We start from the raw sequence: 20,156 nt of genomic DNA on the forward strand, positions 1-20,156 counted from the left end.
GATCACTTAATCATTCTGCACCAAACCATTCAACAATTACCAAACAGCCCCTTAGATTTGATTTTAAGAATTTTTTTAAAAATTAAATAACGAAATAATTTATTTTTGGTTTAATCATATAATATTTTATAAAGATAATAATTAAATATTATGTTACAACTAAATGATTGGATAATTATATTTTATATTTTTTATATTTTAAAATGAGATGTTTATCTTCTATTAGATTATGTTTATCCACAGTTAGTTACATGAATTCAAACATGGAGCTTTAATAAGTTGTACTTATTCATAATTTACTTGTAACCTTGAATTTTAAGTAATATGCATCAATATACAGTATTTCATGCATAAAAAATGGTTTTTAAAAGTTTTTGTCAAATGTTTTATCTATATTATATTATAAAGCATTTGACAACAAACTCTTAAAAACCGTTTTTTATGCGTAAAGTATTATTTATTTATGCATATTACTTAAAACTCAAAATTGCAAGTAAATTATGCGTAAGTACAATTTATTAAAGCTTCATACCTGAATTCGTGTAACTAAATGCAGATAAACATAATCAAATACAGGATAAACATCTCATTTTAAATATAAAAAATCTAAAATATAATTAGGATAATTATCGATTTCTAACAAAATAATTAATTATTATTTTTATAAGAAAATTATATTACTAACCCAAATATAAATTACTTCGTTATTAAATTATAATTAAAAATTTACACAATTTTATATTTTATTCAAAAATAAAAACATCATCGCTTTTTCAAAATCACATAATACTATATTATAACATCGATTGAGATAAAAACTAAAATGACATGTTAAAATCAACATGTATCTCGCTGCATTGCGCGAGTACCATTCTAGCGAAGTATAAATTGCATGAAAAAAATAATGTACTTTAACTTGATTCTTATTTTGAATAATGTACTTCAAAACCTCCATTTTGGTACCTAAGTTGTAACATTCTAAAGATTTAAGTACACGTATCATGTTAATGTTTCAACAAATAATACTGAGTTGGATACCACATCACTCGCCACATCAGCATGGTAACCGGTTATGCTAAACAGCTGCCTAATCTGTTCTCCACACATCGTTGAAATTCCTCTTCCCCCTCCTCCTTCGTGAACCCGTCGATAATTAGATGGGACGAGACATGGTATAAATAGGATCAGGGGGCGCAGACAGAAGATGCATTCCATATCCCGTTGTTCCTAATGAAATTGGTTACTCGTGACAAAGATAACGAGCCTAAAAGCAATAAAAAGAAAGGAGGTTCCCTTATAATTTAACGGGAAAAAAATACTTATTAACAAACTAATAAAACTACAAAGGGTGCAGAACCGATCACGTCAACAACTAACACACGACTGTAACATTCATTTGAGAATCAAGACTGGAAACACGACCCCCTGTCCCAACACAGTACCACGCAGTGATTTCAACACGTTGACCATCGTTTTTAACTTGCCATCACACACATTCAACTCAAACATATTGTTTTCAACCAGTAAACCACTCAGGTCAATATTTGAATTCTCAAGCCGACAACCGTAATTCAAATACGAAAAAGATTGATGCATGTATCTGATGAAATGGAAGCCCACCTTCGATCCGATTAATATTTTAGACGATGTGATTGCTTATGCAGATTCCATACACCTAATCATCGATCAGGTGACTGTTAGTATGATACTAATATATATTTCGGACTCGTTACAAATTGGGTCCATAGTTAATGAGCCATATGACAAAACAACTCGTTTTTGTTTACTGTTTTACAAGAAACGGCAACCGAAAGCGCATAGTGGTTCAAGAATCGTAATTTGGGGACCAAAATTTATGCACGTTGACTGAATATTGACTTCTAACTTCGATTTGAACAAAAGATTCTCAAAATATTTCGTATAATTCTCAAAACATCTATTGTGTTTCACCGTAAAACCGTCACTATAAAACCGTTTCAGGCTTATAACAAGGTAAAGGTAATAGGTGGAATAAATGATTAAACACGTTATAAAAAAGAGTAACTGGTTATCTTTAATTTGACATCCATATCGTTATATCCTTTTAAAAGATTACCATTTGAGTATTGGGAAATGTTTATTGTTGTATTCACATATGAATACGTAGCTATGTAAAATTTTGAATGCTTATCATTCATCAATGCACATGTAATCCACAATTACTGTTATGTAATGTAACATTTTTATTCACACGTGAATTGATAGTGTCATTTAATGTAACAACATCACTTTACATATGAATCAATGATGTTATTTAACATAATTGATATGCATCGTCTTTTTCACCGATGTTATAGCATTCGTGTATTCACTTTTAACTATCAAATATGAGTTTGCTGTAAACGAACCGAACAAACATGATTTTTTTCCTTCTGTTTAGTTAAATGGACGAACATGAATAAGAATCTCGTTCGTTCATCTATATTCGTGAACGTTTGTTCATTTACATTCGTTCGTTTATATATTAAATCTAAGATATAATATTTATATTTATTTCGTTCAAATAATATTTATTTAAGTTTTAACTTTTTAGACATATTTGTTTATGTTTGTTTAACTCGTTCGCTTACGTTCGTCTAGCATGTTAACGAACAAACATAAACGAACACGAACACACCTGATTTCTAAACAAACAAACACGAACATAAAGATTTTAGTTTATTTACCGTTCTTTTGTTCAGTTAAGTTTAACGAACGAACATCAACAAACCTCTTTTTATGTTTGTTCGGTTCGAATTACAGCTCTACAACTCCACACTGTTATTTAATATAACATCCATACACTTGTGAATAACATCCTATGTTATGTTTTATATCGAACTATATCATACGAAAGTTGTGTTTTCTTATGGTAGAAAATTGTCGGATGTTTTGGTCTTTGAATAAATAATATGGGTTTAGTTTCAAATTATATTGGGAGAATCTCAAATTTGATTGAAATAATACAGTTTATGATTATCAGTATGATTATTTCAATTTGACTGAGATAATTTAAGTAGGCATCGTAATGGGGCGGCGACCCCAATCCCCGCCCCCGTCCCTGTTGGGAATTTGATCATATCTCCATCCCTATTCCAACCGGGAAAACGAGGTTTTTTTTCGTTTGTGTATTTTTTTTAAATCAAATGTGTGAGACGCCACACATGTTTAAATATCACATTTGTCCAATAAACCTAAAATCAAAATGTGTAGTATTTATATATAATAATATTTTAAAATATGTTTAAAACATTTATTTTTTAATAATCAATTAATAAAAATAAATTTTAATAATTTTCATAATTTGTGTTTATAAATAATAAAATTCAACTTCATTCCAAATCTTACAAGGCAGGCATATCAAATATTTTAAATCATTCCAGATCTATATCATTTAATGAAATACAGATCCTTCAAACCTGTTCGATCAAAGAAAGCTCCCTCAGTGGGCGTTCGGTTCATTGAAATCCGCCGGAATTTGATGGAATTAGAATGATCAATTTCGTTAACCAAATTTTATTCAAACGTTTGGTTATTCATCGAATGAAATCGAATCCCAAACGTTCCCTTGAAATAGATGGAATTGAAATCCATCCCATCAAAATTTGTATAAATGACAAATATACCCCCATGACAACTGGTTTATCTCATCTTAGTAACCCCTACCCGACTTTTGTTTCCATTCTCTCGACTGCTCTCACCGACTGCTTCCAATCGTTTGAAGACATGTACGATTACTGCTTCCTATTTCTACTTACTTCGATTTTTGTTTACTGTTTTTGATTCAACAACTCCATAATACGATTTTTGTTCCGATTTGTACTTCAATTTCTGCATATTGCTTCCTATTCATGTTTTGACTTTGTTCCTAACCCGTGTCCAGTCCCAGTGAGCATTCTCCCGATTTCTTGCTTCTTCGTAACAGTCTGTACTAATCCCAGTTAATTAAATAGTCCATGCAGGAAAACTAGGAACGCAGAAGACTTCAAATAAAGTTTCGTTACTACTTACCAAGCACGAGATACGGAAAAAAGATAGACCAATAAACAACATAGGAGGCACAAAGAAAGGGTATATTTGTTCTGTTTCATCATTTCATTTCAATTATGTTGCAAACCAAACAAACAGATTCCAATTTATTAGACAGATTAAATTCCATTAATGTCAACCAAACATTTGGTCAAATCTAGTAACATTCAATTCCAATTTCGTTGACATATTCTATTTTTTTTCAGAAATCATTATGCGAACCAAACACCCCATAAGGTTTCGTTTGGTCAGCAGGAATCTAATGGATTTGGATTTTAAATCAATTCCAATTATATGTTTGGTTTGTTCAATTGTCCGGATTTGAAATACTATGATTTAGTTGTAATCCTACAAACATAGGATTTTGAAATCCTTATGCGATGCAGGGGATTTCACATAATTTTATAGGTTTGTATGAAATAAGGTTTTAAAAAACGTTAAAAATATTTATTTTGTAATAAGCGATTAATAAAAATGTATTTTAATTATTTTTTATAATTACTTATAAATAATGGAATCCAGTTCCATCATAAATCCTACAAAACAAACACACCAATAATTTTAATTATGTTTCAATCCAAATCCCTAAAAAACAATCTAACAAACTAAAAGGACCATTTGAAATATTGAATTTTAATTATATATACTATATTACAAAACATCTGACAAAAAACTCTCAAAAACCATTTTTGATACACGAAGTACTGCTTATTGATGCATATTACTTAAAATTCAAGATTACAAGTATATTGTGCGTAAATACGACTTATTAAAACTCCATGTTTGAATTCGTGTAACTAACTGCAAATAAACATAATCAAATACAAGATAAACATCTCATTTTAAATATAAAAAATCTAAAATATAATTAGGATAATCATTGAGTGTTAACAAAATACTTAATTATTATGTTTTATAAAATTATATTATTAAACCAAAAATAAAAAAAATGAATTAMAGAAATTACACAAAAAAAGGAGAAATTTTAATTAGTTGATACTAATATCAATATATATATATATATATATATATTTCAAAAAATGTTATGATATTTTTAAATTTATATTTTATTTAAAAATAAAAACATTATCGTTTTTTTAAAACCACATAAAATCGTATTATAATATCGATTGAGACAAAAATAATAATAAAACGAAACATTAAAACCGAAATGTATCTCCTTGCATTACGTAAATATCATTCCGGTTTATTTTAGAAAAAGTACCTAATAGGTGTTTGGGATTGCTTATTTGAAATAATTTATGTTTTTCTATAAAAGCACTTATCAAATTATTATAAGTTAGAAGAGTTTAACTTCTTATTACCAGTATAAGTTGTTTATCCAAACACTTAAAATTACTTATTATCGATACCATACCGAAATAAATCAATAAATTATTTTTATAAACAATTCCAAAATCTTTAACATTACTTTGAATCATAAAGAAAACGAAATTCATAATCAAAACAAGAATCAACATGGCCGCGTGGCAGGAGAAAATAGAAGCCACAACACAACCCATCGAAACCGATGTGAGCGATCGAGGGGGTGGATGAATCAGGCGCCAATAAATCGAAATTATAAGCGGCAAACCCCTGATTTCCCACCACTTGCGTTTTTCCATTTTCATGAAAGCGGGAAATCTATACCCAATTTACATTTTCCATTTTCTATCGCACCTCTTGATATACAACAATTAAGTAGATTTGTTGAAATACTCGAAACAGTTGGCACATTTACCCATACCCACGTATATCTTTACCCCATTTGATCGAAAACCCCAAAGAGATTAAGTAGATTCGTAGCATTTCATCGGAATCTTGGTGTGTTTCGTTCGATTCGAGTGAAGAAATCCGGAAAAGCGAGAGTTTGTGTGTATCTGAAGTTAAGTTTTGTGTTGAAATCTCAAACCCTGGTGTCGAATCGGAAGAGGGTTTTCCATTTTTGAGATTAGGGTTTAGGGTTTGTCGAAATGGGCGACGCGATGGTTGTTGATGGTGGAAAGAAAGCGACGAAGAGGAAGAGAGTTGAGTTAGTGATGAGTATAGAAGAAAAAGAGGCTCGCATTGACGCTTTACGTGAAGAAATTGATGGTTTAATTAAGTATTACAAGGAGTTTAACAGTAAGATCGTAATGTTTAATGTGGATTCATTGAAGGCGAATTATTCGGGTAATTCGATGATTGCGTGTTTCTTGGAAGAGAGTAGTCTTCCTTTATCGAAATTGGTGGAATCGATTTTTGATTCTGTTAAAGATAAAGAGGGTTCGATGACACCTGCTTCTGTGAAGAGTTCTGTGCTTCTCATTGGCCAGAGATCCTTCTATGGAGTTCAAAATCCAAATGCTGATGTGTTGGAAGACGAATCTCCTTCTGGTCTTTGGTGTTGGGAGGTATACATGAAAATCTTCTATCGTTACTCAATTAGATACTTTTTTCACTTTATTAGCAACTTGAATTTGTATCGAATAGATGATTATGGGTATCTTTATTGGTTTCTTGTTTGATTCTGGAGTTCCATTGTTGTGGTCATAGCCTCATGGGGGGTGTAAACGTGCCGAGTTGAGTAGTAGGTGATTTGAGCCTGACTTGAGCTCTAATAACTTTTTCAGTGTAGGGATAGAGCTCAAGCTCTAATATTTTCTGAGTTATTGAGCTCGAAATTGATGCTTGTTTATGGGTTCGTATTTGCTATTGATTAACTCATTTATTGGCTTGAGGTTGATAATTTTTATATTTTTGTCATATTATTTATGGACATATGACCATGTTTGGCTTGAAAAAGTATATGCTCGAATGACCTGGTCCAACTCGACTTGGAAATTTAATTGAGGTTTTGAACGAGCTGAGCCGAACATTGGTTTTATGAAGCTTGATTCGTTAAGTTAAACAAGTTCTATTTTGTGTTTGAGGTCAACTGGAGCCTGAGAATTATTAAGCTTGAGCTTGAGTAGCTTGTTAAAAGCTCGACTGGTTTACACCCCTAGTTGTGGAATGAGATTTGTTTGGTGGCAGCATTTTAAGGTTTTCATTGGGGGGTTGGGGTTGGTTTCGTTATATCCTTCTACGTAATTGCAAATGGAAATTCCTTTATTTTAAAATGATATTTGTTTGGTAGTAGCATTTTAGAGGTTTCAAAGGGGAGGTGTTATTTAATCCATTTACATCATTGCAAATAAGATATACATGTTTTTACTATTTTGATTCGTTAAAATTATATCAATGTATGTGATATATAATTATAGATGCATTTAATTAGGTTCCTGTAATGTGTTTTTTGGGTTATAATAATTGTTGGTTAAAATGTATTTGTTTTCATTTTTGTTTCTATTTTGATGTTGGCTAAATCTTTACAGCAAGTAATTTTATTCTGTCTAAATTCTGTTGACCAAGATTGCTTTTGTAGACAAGAGATCTAAAATTACTTCCAAAGTCTTTTCGTGGTGAACTCAAAATTCGGCGGACTTGTCGCAAAAAGATCCACGAGAGGATAACTGCTGTTTCTGGTCAGTCCCTGATCATTCTTTATTTTTGTTTACTTGTTCTTTATTACATTTATTGTCACCCAGTACTGCATATGGTAAGAAAGATTCTTCACCATTTATTGATGATCTTTTGTATTTCCTATAAACAAGATGAAACCTCTGGATATTGATATCACACTAAGAACCAACATTAAGTGTGATCGTTATTTCCTTTACTTTTATCAATTTCAAAAGGTCACATCTCACATGTCTGTTGGCCCTACAGTTTGATCACGATATGAAAGAGAAACCAACAAAATTGCTTAATTACCCAAGTCTTTTGTGTTGAATATGAAAAGAAAGAACTTCCCTTGATAGCTTCATGTGACGTTTCTTATGCTTTTTATTGTTTCATGTCTTGATTTTATTGTTGCTTCTTCTATGTTTTTGGAGATATCGGCTAAGATGTGTTGGATTGAGGTGGAGCCATGTGTTGGAATCTTGAATGTTTCATCGTTGGAAAAAAAGTTAACTTTTGGATTGATAGGCTTGGCAGGAAGAATTATCACAAATAATACCTTATTGGAATTAAGCTAAGGCGCTGTTTGGTTGGTTTTCCATTAAGTTTTGTATGGATAAAGCTGTCTGTGTGATTAATTTGTCTATCTATAGACTGGGAAGGTTTTTGTTTGGGAGGGTATAGTTAGAAGTAGGGGTGTGTTTTAATCGGGAGAGGCATGTTTGGGTTTAACTTGGCTTTCTTCATAAAGCTCCCTCCTTGAAGCTTACTGAATAAGCCACTTCCCATAGCATTAAACCACTACCAAACAGTAATTTATAGCTGAGTATAAGCTATGAGTCCCATTAAGCTCATTAAGCTGCAAAAAAACATGCTCTAAGTTTGTATGATGTTTAATGACATTGAACAATTTATTTCAGCTGCTATAACTGAACTAATGAAGTCAGAGAGCCCTTCTGCTCAGAAGGTAATGAAAGCATCTGAAAGGCTTGGTAAGGTGCTGAGTGAAGCAGAAATACGTTTGCTAGTTGAAAAAATGCAAGAGAAAAATGGGATTGATGTGTAAGTTACTGTGGTAGTGTTGTTGATTATGTTATATTATGTGTTATTGTTCTTGGTTCACAAGCTTATACTTTGTTTATGATTTAAGTGCTGAGAAAGAGGTAAAGAAAGAAGAAAAACTAGTGGTGAAGCAATTGGAGAAAAACAAACGGGAAGTGGAGAAAGAGAAAATGAGAATGGAGCGGGAACTTTTGAAGGAAAAGTTACAAAGCGTAAGTTATTTTCTTGTTTTTAACTATATATATTCACAAAAAGTTTCTTTTTTGTGTTGGCTCTTCTCGGGCTTCTTGACTACCTTCTTTTCTTCATGTTATAAGTAGGGATGGCCAAAAACCCGTAGATGACGTGGAACCCAATAACTGACACCGGGGATGGGGAATCCCTGAATTTATAAACTGGGAATGAGGCTAGAGGGCTTCATCCCTGGTTCCGACCTTGAGTATTAATTATACATTTCCATGTATATATATCAAGTATAATAAATATAGTGAGAAACCCAAGTATTAATATACATTTCTATGTGATACCTAGTATTAATTATACATTTCTATGTATATACATACCGAGTATAATAATATAGTGAGAAATCCAAGTATTAATTATACATTTCTATGTGACCCCGAGGATTAATTATACGTTTCCATGTATATATACACTAAGTATAATAATATAGTGAGAAACCCAATGAGCATATATAATATATAAATATAATCGATCTTCTATGATGAAAACTAGTAAAAATATAACATTATTGATTTGGTTATTCTTGAGAAACTTTTGTTGATATAATGGCGTGATTATATAAATATTGTAATTGATATACTTGTGTTTGAACTACGATTTTTATGTTAACCTTATACAAATGCAAGAATTAAAATTTGGGTGATTAATATTTTAGCATTATAAACGTAAAATTGGCTTTTATATATGCAATATATAAAAAAATTACGTAAATAAATCGTATAGACGGGAAAAAATCCCTGATTCCCTGATGGGGATTGGAAAGCTAGGATGGGGATGGAGATTGCAATACTTGATACCCTTGACCCCATTGCCATCTCTAGTTATGAGAGATTATTGGTGTACATCTTAGACACAAGTTTTAACCTTGAATACAAAGAATATTATTTATTTTTTTGTTCTCTAGACATACCATGATGCTCTTTTGGAAATGGGTGATCTTGGGCTTTGCCCTCCTCACACTAATCCCATACTACGAGGGCTGTTTGGTTCATTGAATTTAAAGGATTTCAATGGAATTGGAATGTCTACTTCCTTATGTTTGGTTCACATATTGAACAATTAGGAATCCTTTGAATTCCATTGAATTCCTTAGATTAAAGATTTCACCATTTCATGGGATATCCCAAAGATTCCAATTATTTAAACAATTCCATCTTACCAATGAACCAAATACGTGGTCAAATTTCATCAAATTCCATCCTAATTCCTTCAAAGTCAAATTCTTTTGATGGATTCAAATTCCACTGAATCCCATGCTGTAAGAAAAAGAGCCCCCCTGAGGTTTTTTCTTGGTCAATGGTTGATCATCGTTTGCAGTTTAATAGTGTTTTTTGTTTTCTGAACTTGAGCTTAATTGCAGGAAAAAGAGCTTAGGCGTTTGCAAGATGAGGCCGAAAAAGAGGAAAAACGCCGTGAGACTGAAATAAGGAAACAGTTAAAAAAGCAACAAGAGGAAGCAGATAAAGAACAGCGAAGGCGGGAGAAGGAAGAAGCAGAACAGAAAAGGCAGCATGCGTTACAAAAACAAGCATCAATCTTGGAACGATTTCTTAAAAAAAGCAAAAGTGGTTCACCTGTGCAGGCTGACCAATCGTTGGTTAAAGCATCTGGTACCGACATTTCTCCTAAGCAAAGGGTACACGTGTCTGAATCTGTTATTCAGTCAATGGATGATGCTCTAACACTAAATGATGAATTTGATGAAAAGGAATTATGGAAGTAGGTCCACTTCCCGCTTCCCATTTTCTATACTTATTTTTCTTTATAATTGATTTTGGTATAAATTTGTTTCTCGTATTTACAGAGTACACTTGGATTCTTGGCATCGATTAGTTCATTGTAGTAGCAAAAAACGGCATTGGGGAATTCGACAAACTCCAAAGACAGTTGTTGTTACGGAGCTTAAGCTAACTAATAGGGGGCTGCCATGTGAAGAAAACCCAAGTGTAGAGAAGTTTGATGATGGATGGACTGAAGCAAAAAATGACTGCAAATCTTCTGTTTTTGGTAGTCAGAAGTTTGGTCGGAGCAAACAGTTGCTGCAGTTTGATAAAAGTCACAGACCTGCATTTTATGGTCATTGGCCAAAGAAAAGGTACATAATGATGTTCTTAGTTATCTATTTGGAAAAGACAATTGATATATTTTATGTATTTATGAGCTTACCACCATGTATACTATAGCATGAGTAAAAAAATCAGCAATGTGTCGAAAAATTACATTCTTTGACTAGTACTTTGACTATGGTTCAACTGCTTCCCACATTTTCAATTTCTCACTAGCAAGCTTAGAAGCTTTTGGGGTGCAGTTCTTTGGGCCACTTGTATTGTTGATTTTGTCACTTGATCATAGTTGTTAAAAGCATTCTTGAGGCGTGCCTTGGTTCTGAGGCTCCTAAGGCTCAAGGTCTTTGGCTTTTTTTAAAGTTGAGGTTAGGCATATTTATGAGGCTCACTAAGGCGCCTTTCTTGAGGTGTCTTGTGGTTCTAGGCGTGCCTCATAAAGAGTTATATAATACCAAGTCAGACCCCTATATTAAATAAGTTTTCTCATCCTCTCATCTTCTAGACTTCTTAAAAGAAGAGTTACCAAATAGATGACACAAGTCAAACCCTAATATTAAATACCCAAGGTATCTTGTAACGTCAAGCCCCTTTCTCTATAAATGCTGCCTAGACTTTAGAACTTCTCTCTCTCATCACTCACATTTTAAACTCTTCTCCTTTTTGCCTCTATCGAAGTATTGTTGGTTGCTGCATTGGAGACTTGTAGTTGCTATGTATTTGAGTTTTGTGTAACTATGTGTGTTTTTGTATGTATATATTTATAAGTTGCGCCTCACATTTTTGAGGCCCCATGTCTCACTCCTATGCCTTGCGCCTAGGTGCCGGGACCCATTGCAGTTGATTATTGATCTTGAATGCAAGGGGACAAAGCTGGGCAAATGAGAGCGACAATGCTGTTTTTTATTGGCTGAATCTTGGTATCTACATATAAGATACCATAGTTGTTAAAAGCAGGTGCATCTAGGCTCTGTGGCTTTTTTGAAAGTCGAGGCTAGGTGTATTCACGAGGCTCACCAAGGCCTTGCGCCTTGGCTGAGGTGCCTTGTGGGCCTAGGCGTGCCTCATAAAGAGTTACTAAATACCAAGTCAAACCCCAATATTAGATAAGTTTTCTCATCTATTTATCTCCTAGACTTCTTAAAAAATATTAAATAGATGACATGTGTGAAACCCTAGTATTAGACGTGTAGTTCTCATAACTTCAAGCCTCTTTTTCTATAAATACTCAGATTTTAACCTCTCCCTCATGGCTCACGCTTTAAACCATTCTCTCTTCTGCCTCTATTGAAGTACTGCTGGTTGTGGCACTAGAGTACTTGCTACATATTTGAGTTGTGTATAACTGTGTGTGTGTATATATATATATACCTTTTTATAAGATGCACCTCACATTTCTGAGGCCCGTGCCTCATGCCTGTGCTTTGCTCCTAGGCCCCAAGAGGCCAAGACCCCTTTGCCCTTAAGTGCGCCTTGAGCCTTTAACAACTTTGTAAGCTACATGTGTTCCTGAATCCTTATCATTGCAACATAGCCAGCATATGGAAGGTGTAGAAACATCAAAGTTCTTGAATGTGGGAAGCTTTTTTTTTTGTGTGTATTAATGCTCAAAATGTTCTGTTATTTGGCTTTTACATGATGAGTACAATTATATGTGACATGAAGTTTTTGTTGTTTTGCTGAAGCTTAATTTTGTTTTCAAGTGGTATTTTTGAACCCCAATTGGGAGTTATCTCTAAACATGCTTCAATCACAGTCATCCATGTGGCTTCTTGAACACATTTGGAGAGATGAGAGATGGGTTTGGTCAATTGAGATATGGTGAGTGTATTCTTACGTGAAATAGGAAGGAGGAATACATGAAGGATTGAGGTTTTAATATCTGATTAGCTTATATCGGGTCTTCAGGGAGAGAGAAATGGGTTGAGAGTGGTGGAAAAACGTAAGTGGAAGATTGAAGAAAGATCTTAGATTTGCAAATAAAGGTTAAAAGAATGGCATGAGGCATTAACTTTAGAGGGGAAAGAGAGAGAGGAGACTGAACTTGAATCATTATTTTTTTCTTGATCCAAATTCAAACCTTAAATGGGTGTCGTAAATAGGGATATTTGCATTTACTTTAATCTGTGATTAAGCATTCTTGTATGTTATCCAGTTATGTATATGTATATCAAATATTTCTAGTTGTGACTATATACCACCATTCTATATATGAAGTTATTAACTTGCATCCATCTCTAATATTTGTGTAACTACAAGACATTGAATGCTTGTCTTAGTAGTGGCTTGCTACAATTACCAAAATTGAATTACTAAGTGGCAGTTTGGTTGGTTTTTCATCCAGTCATCTATGGCTAAAGTGGTCTGTGTGGATTAATCTGTCGGTACAGATCGCAAAATTTTTTGTTTATGAGGGCTTTTTCATAGATGGAAGGAGCGTGTTTTAATTGCAAAGGACATGTTCCGTAAAAACTTGGCTTTCTGCATAAAACTCCCTCTTGGAAGCTTACTGAACTAGCCACTTTCAGTATCATTAAGCCACTACCAAACAGTTATATATAGCTGACTGAATAAGCTGCGAGTCCCATTAAGCTCATTAAGGGGCTTTTTGATTGGTTTTTCATTAAGTCCTGTATGTTTAAAGATGTCTCTATAGATTAATCTCTCTGTAAAGATTGAGTAGGTTTTTGTTTGGGAGGGTTTTCTCATAGATGGAAGGAGCTTGTTTTTTATTGGGAGGGGCAGGTTTGGAAAAAAACTTGGCTTTTTGCATAAAGCTCCCTCCTAGAAGCTTACTGAATAAGCCACTTTCTATATCATTAAGCCACTACCAAAACAGTCATGTATAGCTGACCGAATAAGCTGTGAGTCCCATTAAGCTTAAATCATATTCTAGTTGCTGATTGGATTTGATTGTCTTTGTTTCTCTTCAGTGAAGTTGTTAGAGCTCGTTGCCCTCTTGTCAAGGATCCAGACTTGGATTATGAGATTGATAGTGATGAAGAATGGGAAGAGGTATGTATCTGTTGTTAATTTTTATCGATGAGAAGGAATTTGGCTTAGGTGGGACCCACCAAAATTTCTAGATATTGGCAATTAACTTTTAGAACATAATACTTATAAATACATAATACATCAACCCAACTGGTGACCCACAATCTTCTTCTATGCATTTTGCTATGAGCATTTTATTTATTACAATTTTTTTGAGTGATCAGTGTTTATACATTCACTTAAATTTTAATATTGTTTCATATTTGGTCTACAATGATCTAAAATCATATTGTTGTAATCAATGTTTCATGACATAGGAGGAACCTGGTGAAAGTTTATCAGATTGCGATAAGGAAGATGATGATGAAACTATGGAAGAGAACTTGTCAAAAGTTGATGATGAAGATGAGAGTGAGGATGGGTTTTTTGTTCCTGATGGATATCTGTCGGAAAATGAGGTATGTTTAGCATCTGCGGTTCTTTATTTATTATTTTCTTTTAAATTATTAGAAATTTAACTTGCTTAAAATTGCAATTTAACCTGAAAACATTATTCTAGCATTTATGTATGACCTTGCATGAATTCGTTTGTCAATTGGTCATTTGCATAGTTGCATGGATGAAAATTGATTGCATTTTATTTGTTTATTGTGCTTATTATTGATTCCAAAGCACAACGTTTGCAATTTAAGCTGAAATTATTATTGTAGTTTGTGCAAAGATGTTTAGATGGGTTTATCCTTTTTGTTTTCATAGAGGACACACTCATTGTTTTTAATAATCTTTATGTCAGCTAAAACTAGAAAATTAGGGCCTGGTTTGTGGAATTTGGAACTGGAATCTATTCCAATTTTGTGTTTGGTCTAAAGGGAAGTCTGGATTGTAATCGCAATTCCACAAACATGGGATTTAGAGATTCCATGGGGGTAGTTGGTATTTTGTGGAATTTCATATTGTTTGTAATAATATTTTAAAATATGTTAAAAACATTTGTTTTACAGAATAAAAAAAGGTAATTTAACATTTTTATAATTTGTTTTTTAAATTATTTTCAAAGAATGGAATTCATTCTATTCTAAATCCTACAAACTAGACACTCTAAAGATTCTAAATCCTTCCACTAAATTCAAATCCCTCAAAAACATTCCATCAAACCAACGGCACTTATGGTTCATCTTTCTAGTTAACTTTTATATAGTTTTCTGAGACAGTTTTCTAGTAGTAATATTTTTCTGTTTTTTCATTTTAATAAAATATACAGAAAATTTGTTTACCTGTTTTTTACAAATTACAATTGAAACCAGAAAAGTTTCTTCTTCTTATAATTTTGCCGCTTGTTCTGTATATGATTTGGGGCCGACTTGAACTAACATCACATTTAAACCCACTTTTGAGTATAGTATCAGAAAGGGGCATAATGATCATTTGAGCTGCAATAACTGATTTCTGGTGACATTTTGGCTAGATTTGGCCAAAACGATGTTGATATGCAACTTTGGTGTCATTTTTGAAACAAAATGAACTTTGGTGGCCCATTTGTGAAAAGTTGTATAGCTGGGTGGTTATCTTTAGCTATTCTTATTAGGGATCATAGATATCTGGTTATTTATCTTAGAGAAAATTATGTTCTTTTGTCTCTATGGTTTGTTAAAAATTTTGGTTTGCAATTTGTTGCTATTCTCTTCCCTTGTGCTAACTATTATCTTTAAGTATGAGTGACAAAAATAACAATGAAATGGAAACCACAAAGGACGATGGCCACAGGAGTCTGCAAAAGTGTTTGCTCGTCCATCTAACAGCTGTTCAAAATTCTGTTAAGTGAGGGGCATTTTTGTCATTTTATTATTTTTTGTCTTTTACCCAATCCAAACTGATTATATGATTTTAGTCTCTATGGTTTTTGATTGGGTAAAAGACAAAAGATAATTGATGAAAGGATGAAAATACCTCTTGTTTAATGAAAATTTTAACAGCCATTAGAGGTGGGACAAAATAGGGATGTTTTTGCAAACCACGATGACCATCTTGTGATTTCAAAACTGCAGGGATGAAAAGTGTTATTTTTGACAAAAAACGTCCACTATAGTCCCTCTCTCAAATGGCAGTTAAAAATTTCCGTTAAATGAGGGACATTTTTATCACTTTATTGACTTCTTTTTTGTCTTTTACCCACTTAAAATTGATTTTATGATTTTAGTCCCCATGGTTTTTGATTTGGTAATAGACAAAAAATCGATAATAGAAAAATGAAAATACTCCTCACTTATTGACGATCGTTAGAGGGAGGGGCCAAAACCTGATGTTTATGCAAACCTTGATGACCATCTTGTCATTTCGTAACTGCAGGGACAAAAAGTGTTATTTCTAGTTTCCTCTTCGGGCTATCTATCTAATTTAATCAATCTTTAATTCAGGGTGTTGAAGTTGAGAGAATGGATCATACCAACTTAGTTGAAGATGCCCGGAGTTCTCCGAGTTGTGCGCAGTTGGAAACCGAGGAGCTTTCTGTACTTTTCCGACAACTCAAGCATCTCAACTCTTTGACTGAGCATGCTCTTCGGAAAAACCGGCCTTTGGTAATTTTGAATCTAATTCATGAAAAGCCACAGTCATTATTGACTCAAGACCACTCGGAAAGTGAACAAATGTGTTTGCAAGCTCTGAGCATCCGTGTGTTCCCTGTGGGTCCGCCTATAGAGATACTAGCAGGCGATGATATACAAGAAGAGGTACAAGAAGATTGCCCTTCGAGTAGCAAAGGTGGTGTCGTGCCACTGGTGAGCGGAACTGCTATCTCGGATTCTGATTTACCGGAAATTGTAAGTTTTTTTTAAAGTATATACGCCCACCTTCACAAAATAATTGTCCACAATGAAAATGGTGATCAGTTTTAGAAATGTGTAATTATTATGCTTTTTAATTTACTAAATGATGATTTTTACCTTTAGTTAATAGATGGAATAATGAGTTTCTGTGTCTCATAACCTTGGGTAGAATTGGAAAGTGGACGTTTGCTTTGGGGAGAAACAAAGGGGCTGTTTGGTTGGTTTTTCATTAAGTCCTGTATGAATAAAGCTGTCTGTGTGTGTATTATTCTGTATGTTTAGATTGAGAAAGTTTTTGGGTTTTTTATGGATGGAAAAAGCCTGTTTTTTAGTTGTTTTGGGGGGGGGGGAAGGTTTTGGAAAAAAACTTGGCTTTTTGCATAAAGCTCCCCCTAGAAGCTTATTGAATAAGCCACTTTAGATATCATCAAGCTACTACCAAACAGTTGTGTTTAGCTGACCAAATAAGTTGTGGGTCCTGTTAAGCTCATTAAGCTGCTAACAAACAAGCTTTAAAATAGAGTTGTTGACGGTTATTTTGGGATAGAGGGAGTAATATATATATATATACACCAAAATATGAGTAATACAAATTAGAGAGACGAGACAAAATTAGTAAATTACTAAACTACCCATGTCAAATTACAACTTCTGAGACTTTGTAGAATTCTCACCCGCCTACCTATGTAACATCATCGGCCAACCCTACTAGAAATTATCCATCTGATCCACATTTGGACTCATGGTTTTAAAATGCGTATGATAAAGGAGGTATCAAGTTTCTCATAAGACAACTGATGTATTGTGAGATCCTACATCGGTTGGGGAGGGTTGTAAAGATTGCCTTAAAAGGGTCTTCAATACCTCATCTATAAGACATGTTTTAAAACCTTGAGTTCAGATGTGGATAAAACAGACAATATCTAGTATGGTTGGGAGGGGATGTTACAATCTTACCCTTGCATGTTCTCTAGTTCCATCTACGTACCAAAACCATATGCAATTCACAATCTTTTCATGTTCTTGGTTTTTGATGAAAATGATATTTCAGGTTTCCGTCATCCAGTCTTGCCCACATGGGATCAACAAAGTGGTAAGCGCATTGCGTTCCAAGTTTCCAAATATCCCGAAATCTCAGTTGGGAAGTAAAGTGCGTGAGATATCTACTTTTGTAGATAACCGCTGGCAGGTTTGTAACAATCTCATTTTATTCAACCTCTTGCTTATTTTTTGGTAACCATGGGTTTTCGGGTCAGCCTGGAGCCATCACAGGGGAACCTCCATGGCCACAAGGGCTTGGCAGTGTCCGGATTTGAATCTGGCAAAGATGAGATTTCCACATCCCCCTAATGCTTTATTTGGGTTACGTTTGGTAAATTGCATGATAAGCTAGCTGTTGGTTGATAAACAAGTCATGTTTTGTAAAAACTAGTTGACATGCTTATATGACCATGTAAAATGACAAAAAGAATATGTTGAAAAATTAATCGGGAAATATAAGGGGCATAATTGGAAAAGAGTGGGAAAAAACCTTGGAGCTTACTGAAATGTTTCAAAAAATTAGCTTATAAGCTATAGTAATGAATTGTTTCGTTTGTAAGATTGCCATTTGTATGATTTGTCTTGGTAGTTTGTTCAAAATCGCTACTTCTGTCCTTGTGCCTTTGAAATTACGGTTTTGTCCCTGCGGCTTACAATTCATTGCTGTTTTCGTCTGTGAGGCTAAGTTTGTCAGTGGTTTATGCCATTAACTACGAGGATTAATAGTGCTTGACCTTGATAGATTTTCATTTTATTTTGCAGGTCAAAAAAGACATTCTAGAAAAATATGGCTTATCATCTTCTCCAGGTACTCATTCTATCAAGGGCATAATCGTCAAAATGCAATAAAGTTTCAATTTTTTCTATAACCTGATGATCTTGTAACATTTGCTGATTTGGTTGTTTGTTCTATGAAACAGAGAAAACTGCGAGACGAACCAAGTCTATAGCGGCGTTCTTCTCGAAAAGGTGTCTGCCGCCCGCGGGTAAAACGACCAACCCGAATCAAGTGTCGCCACAGTCGACGGAAAAAACGTCACCAGGTGTTGAAATGCAGAACAATACATACAATAGTCAATAGTCTCTCTTTATGTTTTTTGTGTTTACAATCTTCTGATTTTCTGTTATTACTTGTGATTGTGGATTATGGCATAGTGAATAGCTTCATAAACCATGATATTTTGGGTCAACTCATGTTAAAAATCCAGCTAAATGGATCATTTTCCACCATATGTTTTATTTCTCGTATCCTTTTTATTTCTTTTATCCTTTTTTCCTTAGCGGTTCAAAATTCCTTATCTTTTCTTTCTCTTGTCTTTTATTCACATGTGCATTTGAATCATCTAGTTTTAGTTTTAGTATTTGTTGGGATTTGGTGATTTAGTGTTGGTTGTTTTTGCTCACACTTTTATAGGTATTCATGAAAACAACTGTTTTATCCTTTGAGAGTAAAAACAGGTTTGTGTACATTCCATCTCTAGACCTTGCTTTGAGCAGTATGATAGGACATGACAGTACAAAACTCACTGTCCCATGTTTGACATGATATTAAACTATAAAAACTTATCAAAGGGTCTTTTTGCCTAGCGGTATTGTAGTCTTTGGATTTCTAGGAGGTCAGGGGTTTAAATTTCACCAAAGGTGAAGAAAGTATGTTATATCCATGTTTAACACAATATTAGACTGGACAAAATGGGATATGACAATACAAAACTTGCAATCCACTGCACATAACATTAGTAGGACAAAAATTTAGAATATGACAGAACAATTGTTTAACGTTTGGTAAGACAAAACTAATAAAAAATTAATGTAGCTTCTAATTTTTATTTTTATTATTAATATTTAATAATTACTTCAATTAACCAAAATATAAAAATTGTATAAAAAATAATATTTTAAAAACAGCAAATTGAAAGTAAAAAAAACATAAAATACAATAATTAAAACTTAAAAGGAGTAAAATATAAAGATGTTTTAGAAGAGAATTAAGGTTTATTTTAAAGTTAAGAGTTGTTTGGCGATTGCTGAATGATTTTGTACAGAATGATTAAGTGGTTAGAGTGATTAAGAGGCTATCATGATATATTGCAAAATGAAATATAATTGTTCGGTAATTATTTACAATGAAATTAGGGTGTTGAATGGTTAAGTGAAGCCCATGATACAAAATCATTCAGAGAGTTTTAGAACCATTAAGAGACAGACTTGTTTTTTGCCAAACAAAGTTCACCTCTTAGCGATTCAGAAAGTATCTCTTAATAAAACTATTAAGAAGTAAACAAACAGTCCCTAATATATTGGTAAAATCTAGGTCTGTTCCATCTTGTTATATAGGAATATGGAAGGTCAAACATGTTACACTTTGTTCTATGTTTATTTTACATAAAATTCATGT

At 33.3% G+C, this 20,156-nt stretch overlaps 1 protein-coding gene across 1 annotated transcript; it reads left to right on the top strand.

The window, feature by feature from the left end:
• The first annotated feature begins 5,537 nt into the window (after nt 1-5,537).
• On the top strand, nt 5,538-18,987 carry LOC112510182 (chromatin assembly factor 1 subunit FAS1). The gene is made up of 12 exons (XM_025115508.1): nt 5,538-6,440; nt 7,454-7,553; nt 8,451-8,592; nt 8,681-8,804; nt 10,196-10,554; nt 10,640-10,930; nt 13,832-13,913; nt 14,210-14,350; nt 16,307-16,711; nt 17,769-17,906; nt 18,521-18,566; nt 18,679-18,987. Exons 1-12 carry the CDS (start codon nt 6,021-6,023, stop codon nt 18,837-18,839), a joined length of 2,409 nt encoding a protein of 802 aa, XP_024971276.1. The 5' UTR covers nt 5,538-6,020; the 3' UTR covers nt 18,840-18,987.
• Nucleotides 18,988-20,156: the final 1,169 nt, after the last annotated feature.

The sequence above is a fragment of the Cynara cardunculus genome (assembly GCF_001531365.2).
Source record: "Cynara cardunculus var. scolymus isolate 2C chromosome LG 3, CcrdV1, whole genome shotgun sequence".
Classification (NCBI taxonomy): Eukaryota; Viridiplantae; Streptophyta; class Magnoliopsida; order Asterales; family Asteraceae; genus Cynara; species Cynara cardunculus.

What these genes read in the sequence shown, in the direction of transcription:
- LOC112510182 (XM_025115508.1), top strand. Translation starts at nt 6,021, where the DNA reads ATGGGCGACGCGATGGTTGTTGATGGTGGAAAGAAAGCGACGAAGAGG. An exon ending in GGTCATTGGCCAAAGAAAAG is followed by an intron (nt 10,931 to 13,831) that starts GTACATAATGAT and finishes GTTTCTCTTCAG; the next exon opens with TGAAGTTGTTAGAGCTCGTT. An exon ending in TGGCTTATCATCTTCTCCAG is followed by an intron (nt 18,567 to 18,678) that starts GTACTCATTCTA and finishes TCTATGAAACAG; the next exon opens with AGAAAACTGCGAGACGAACC.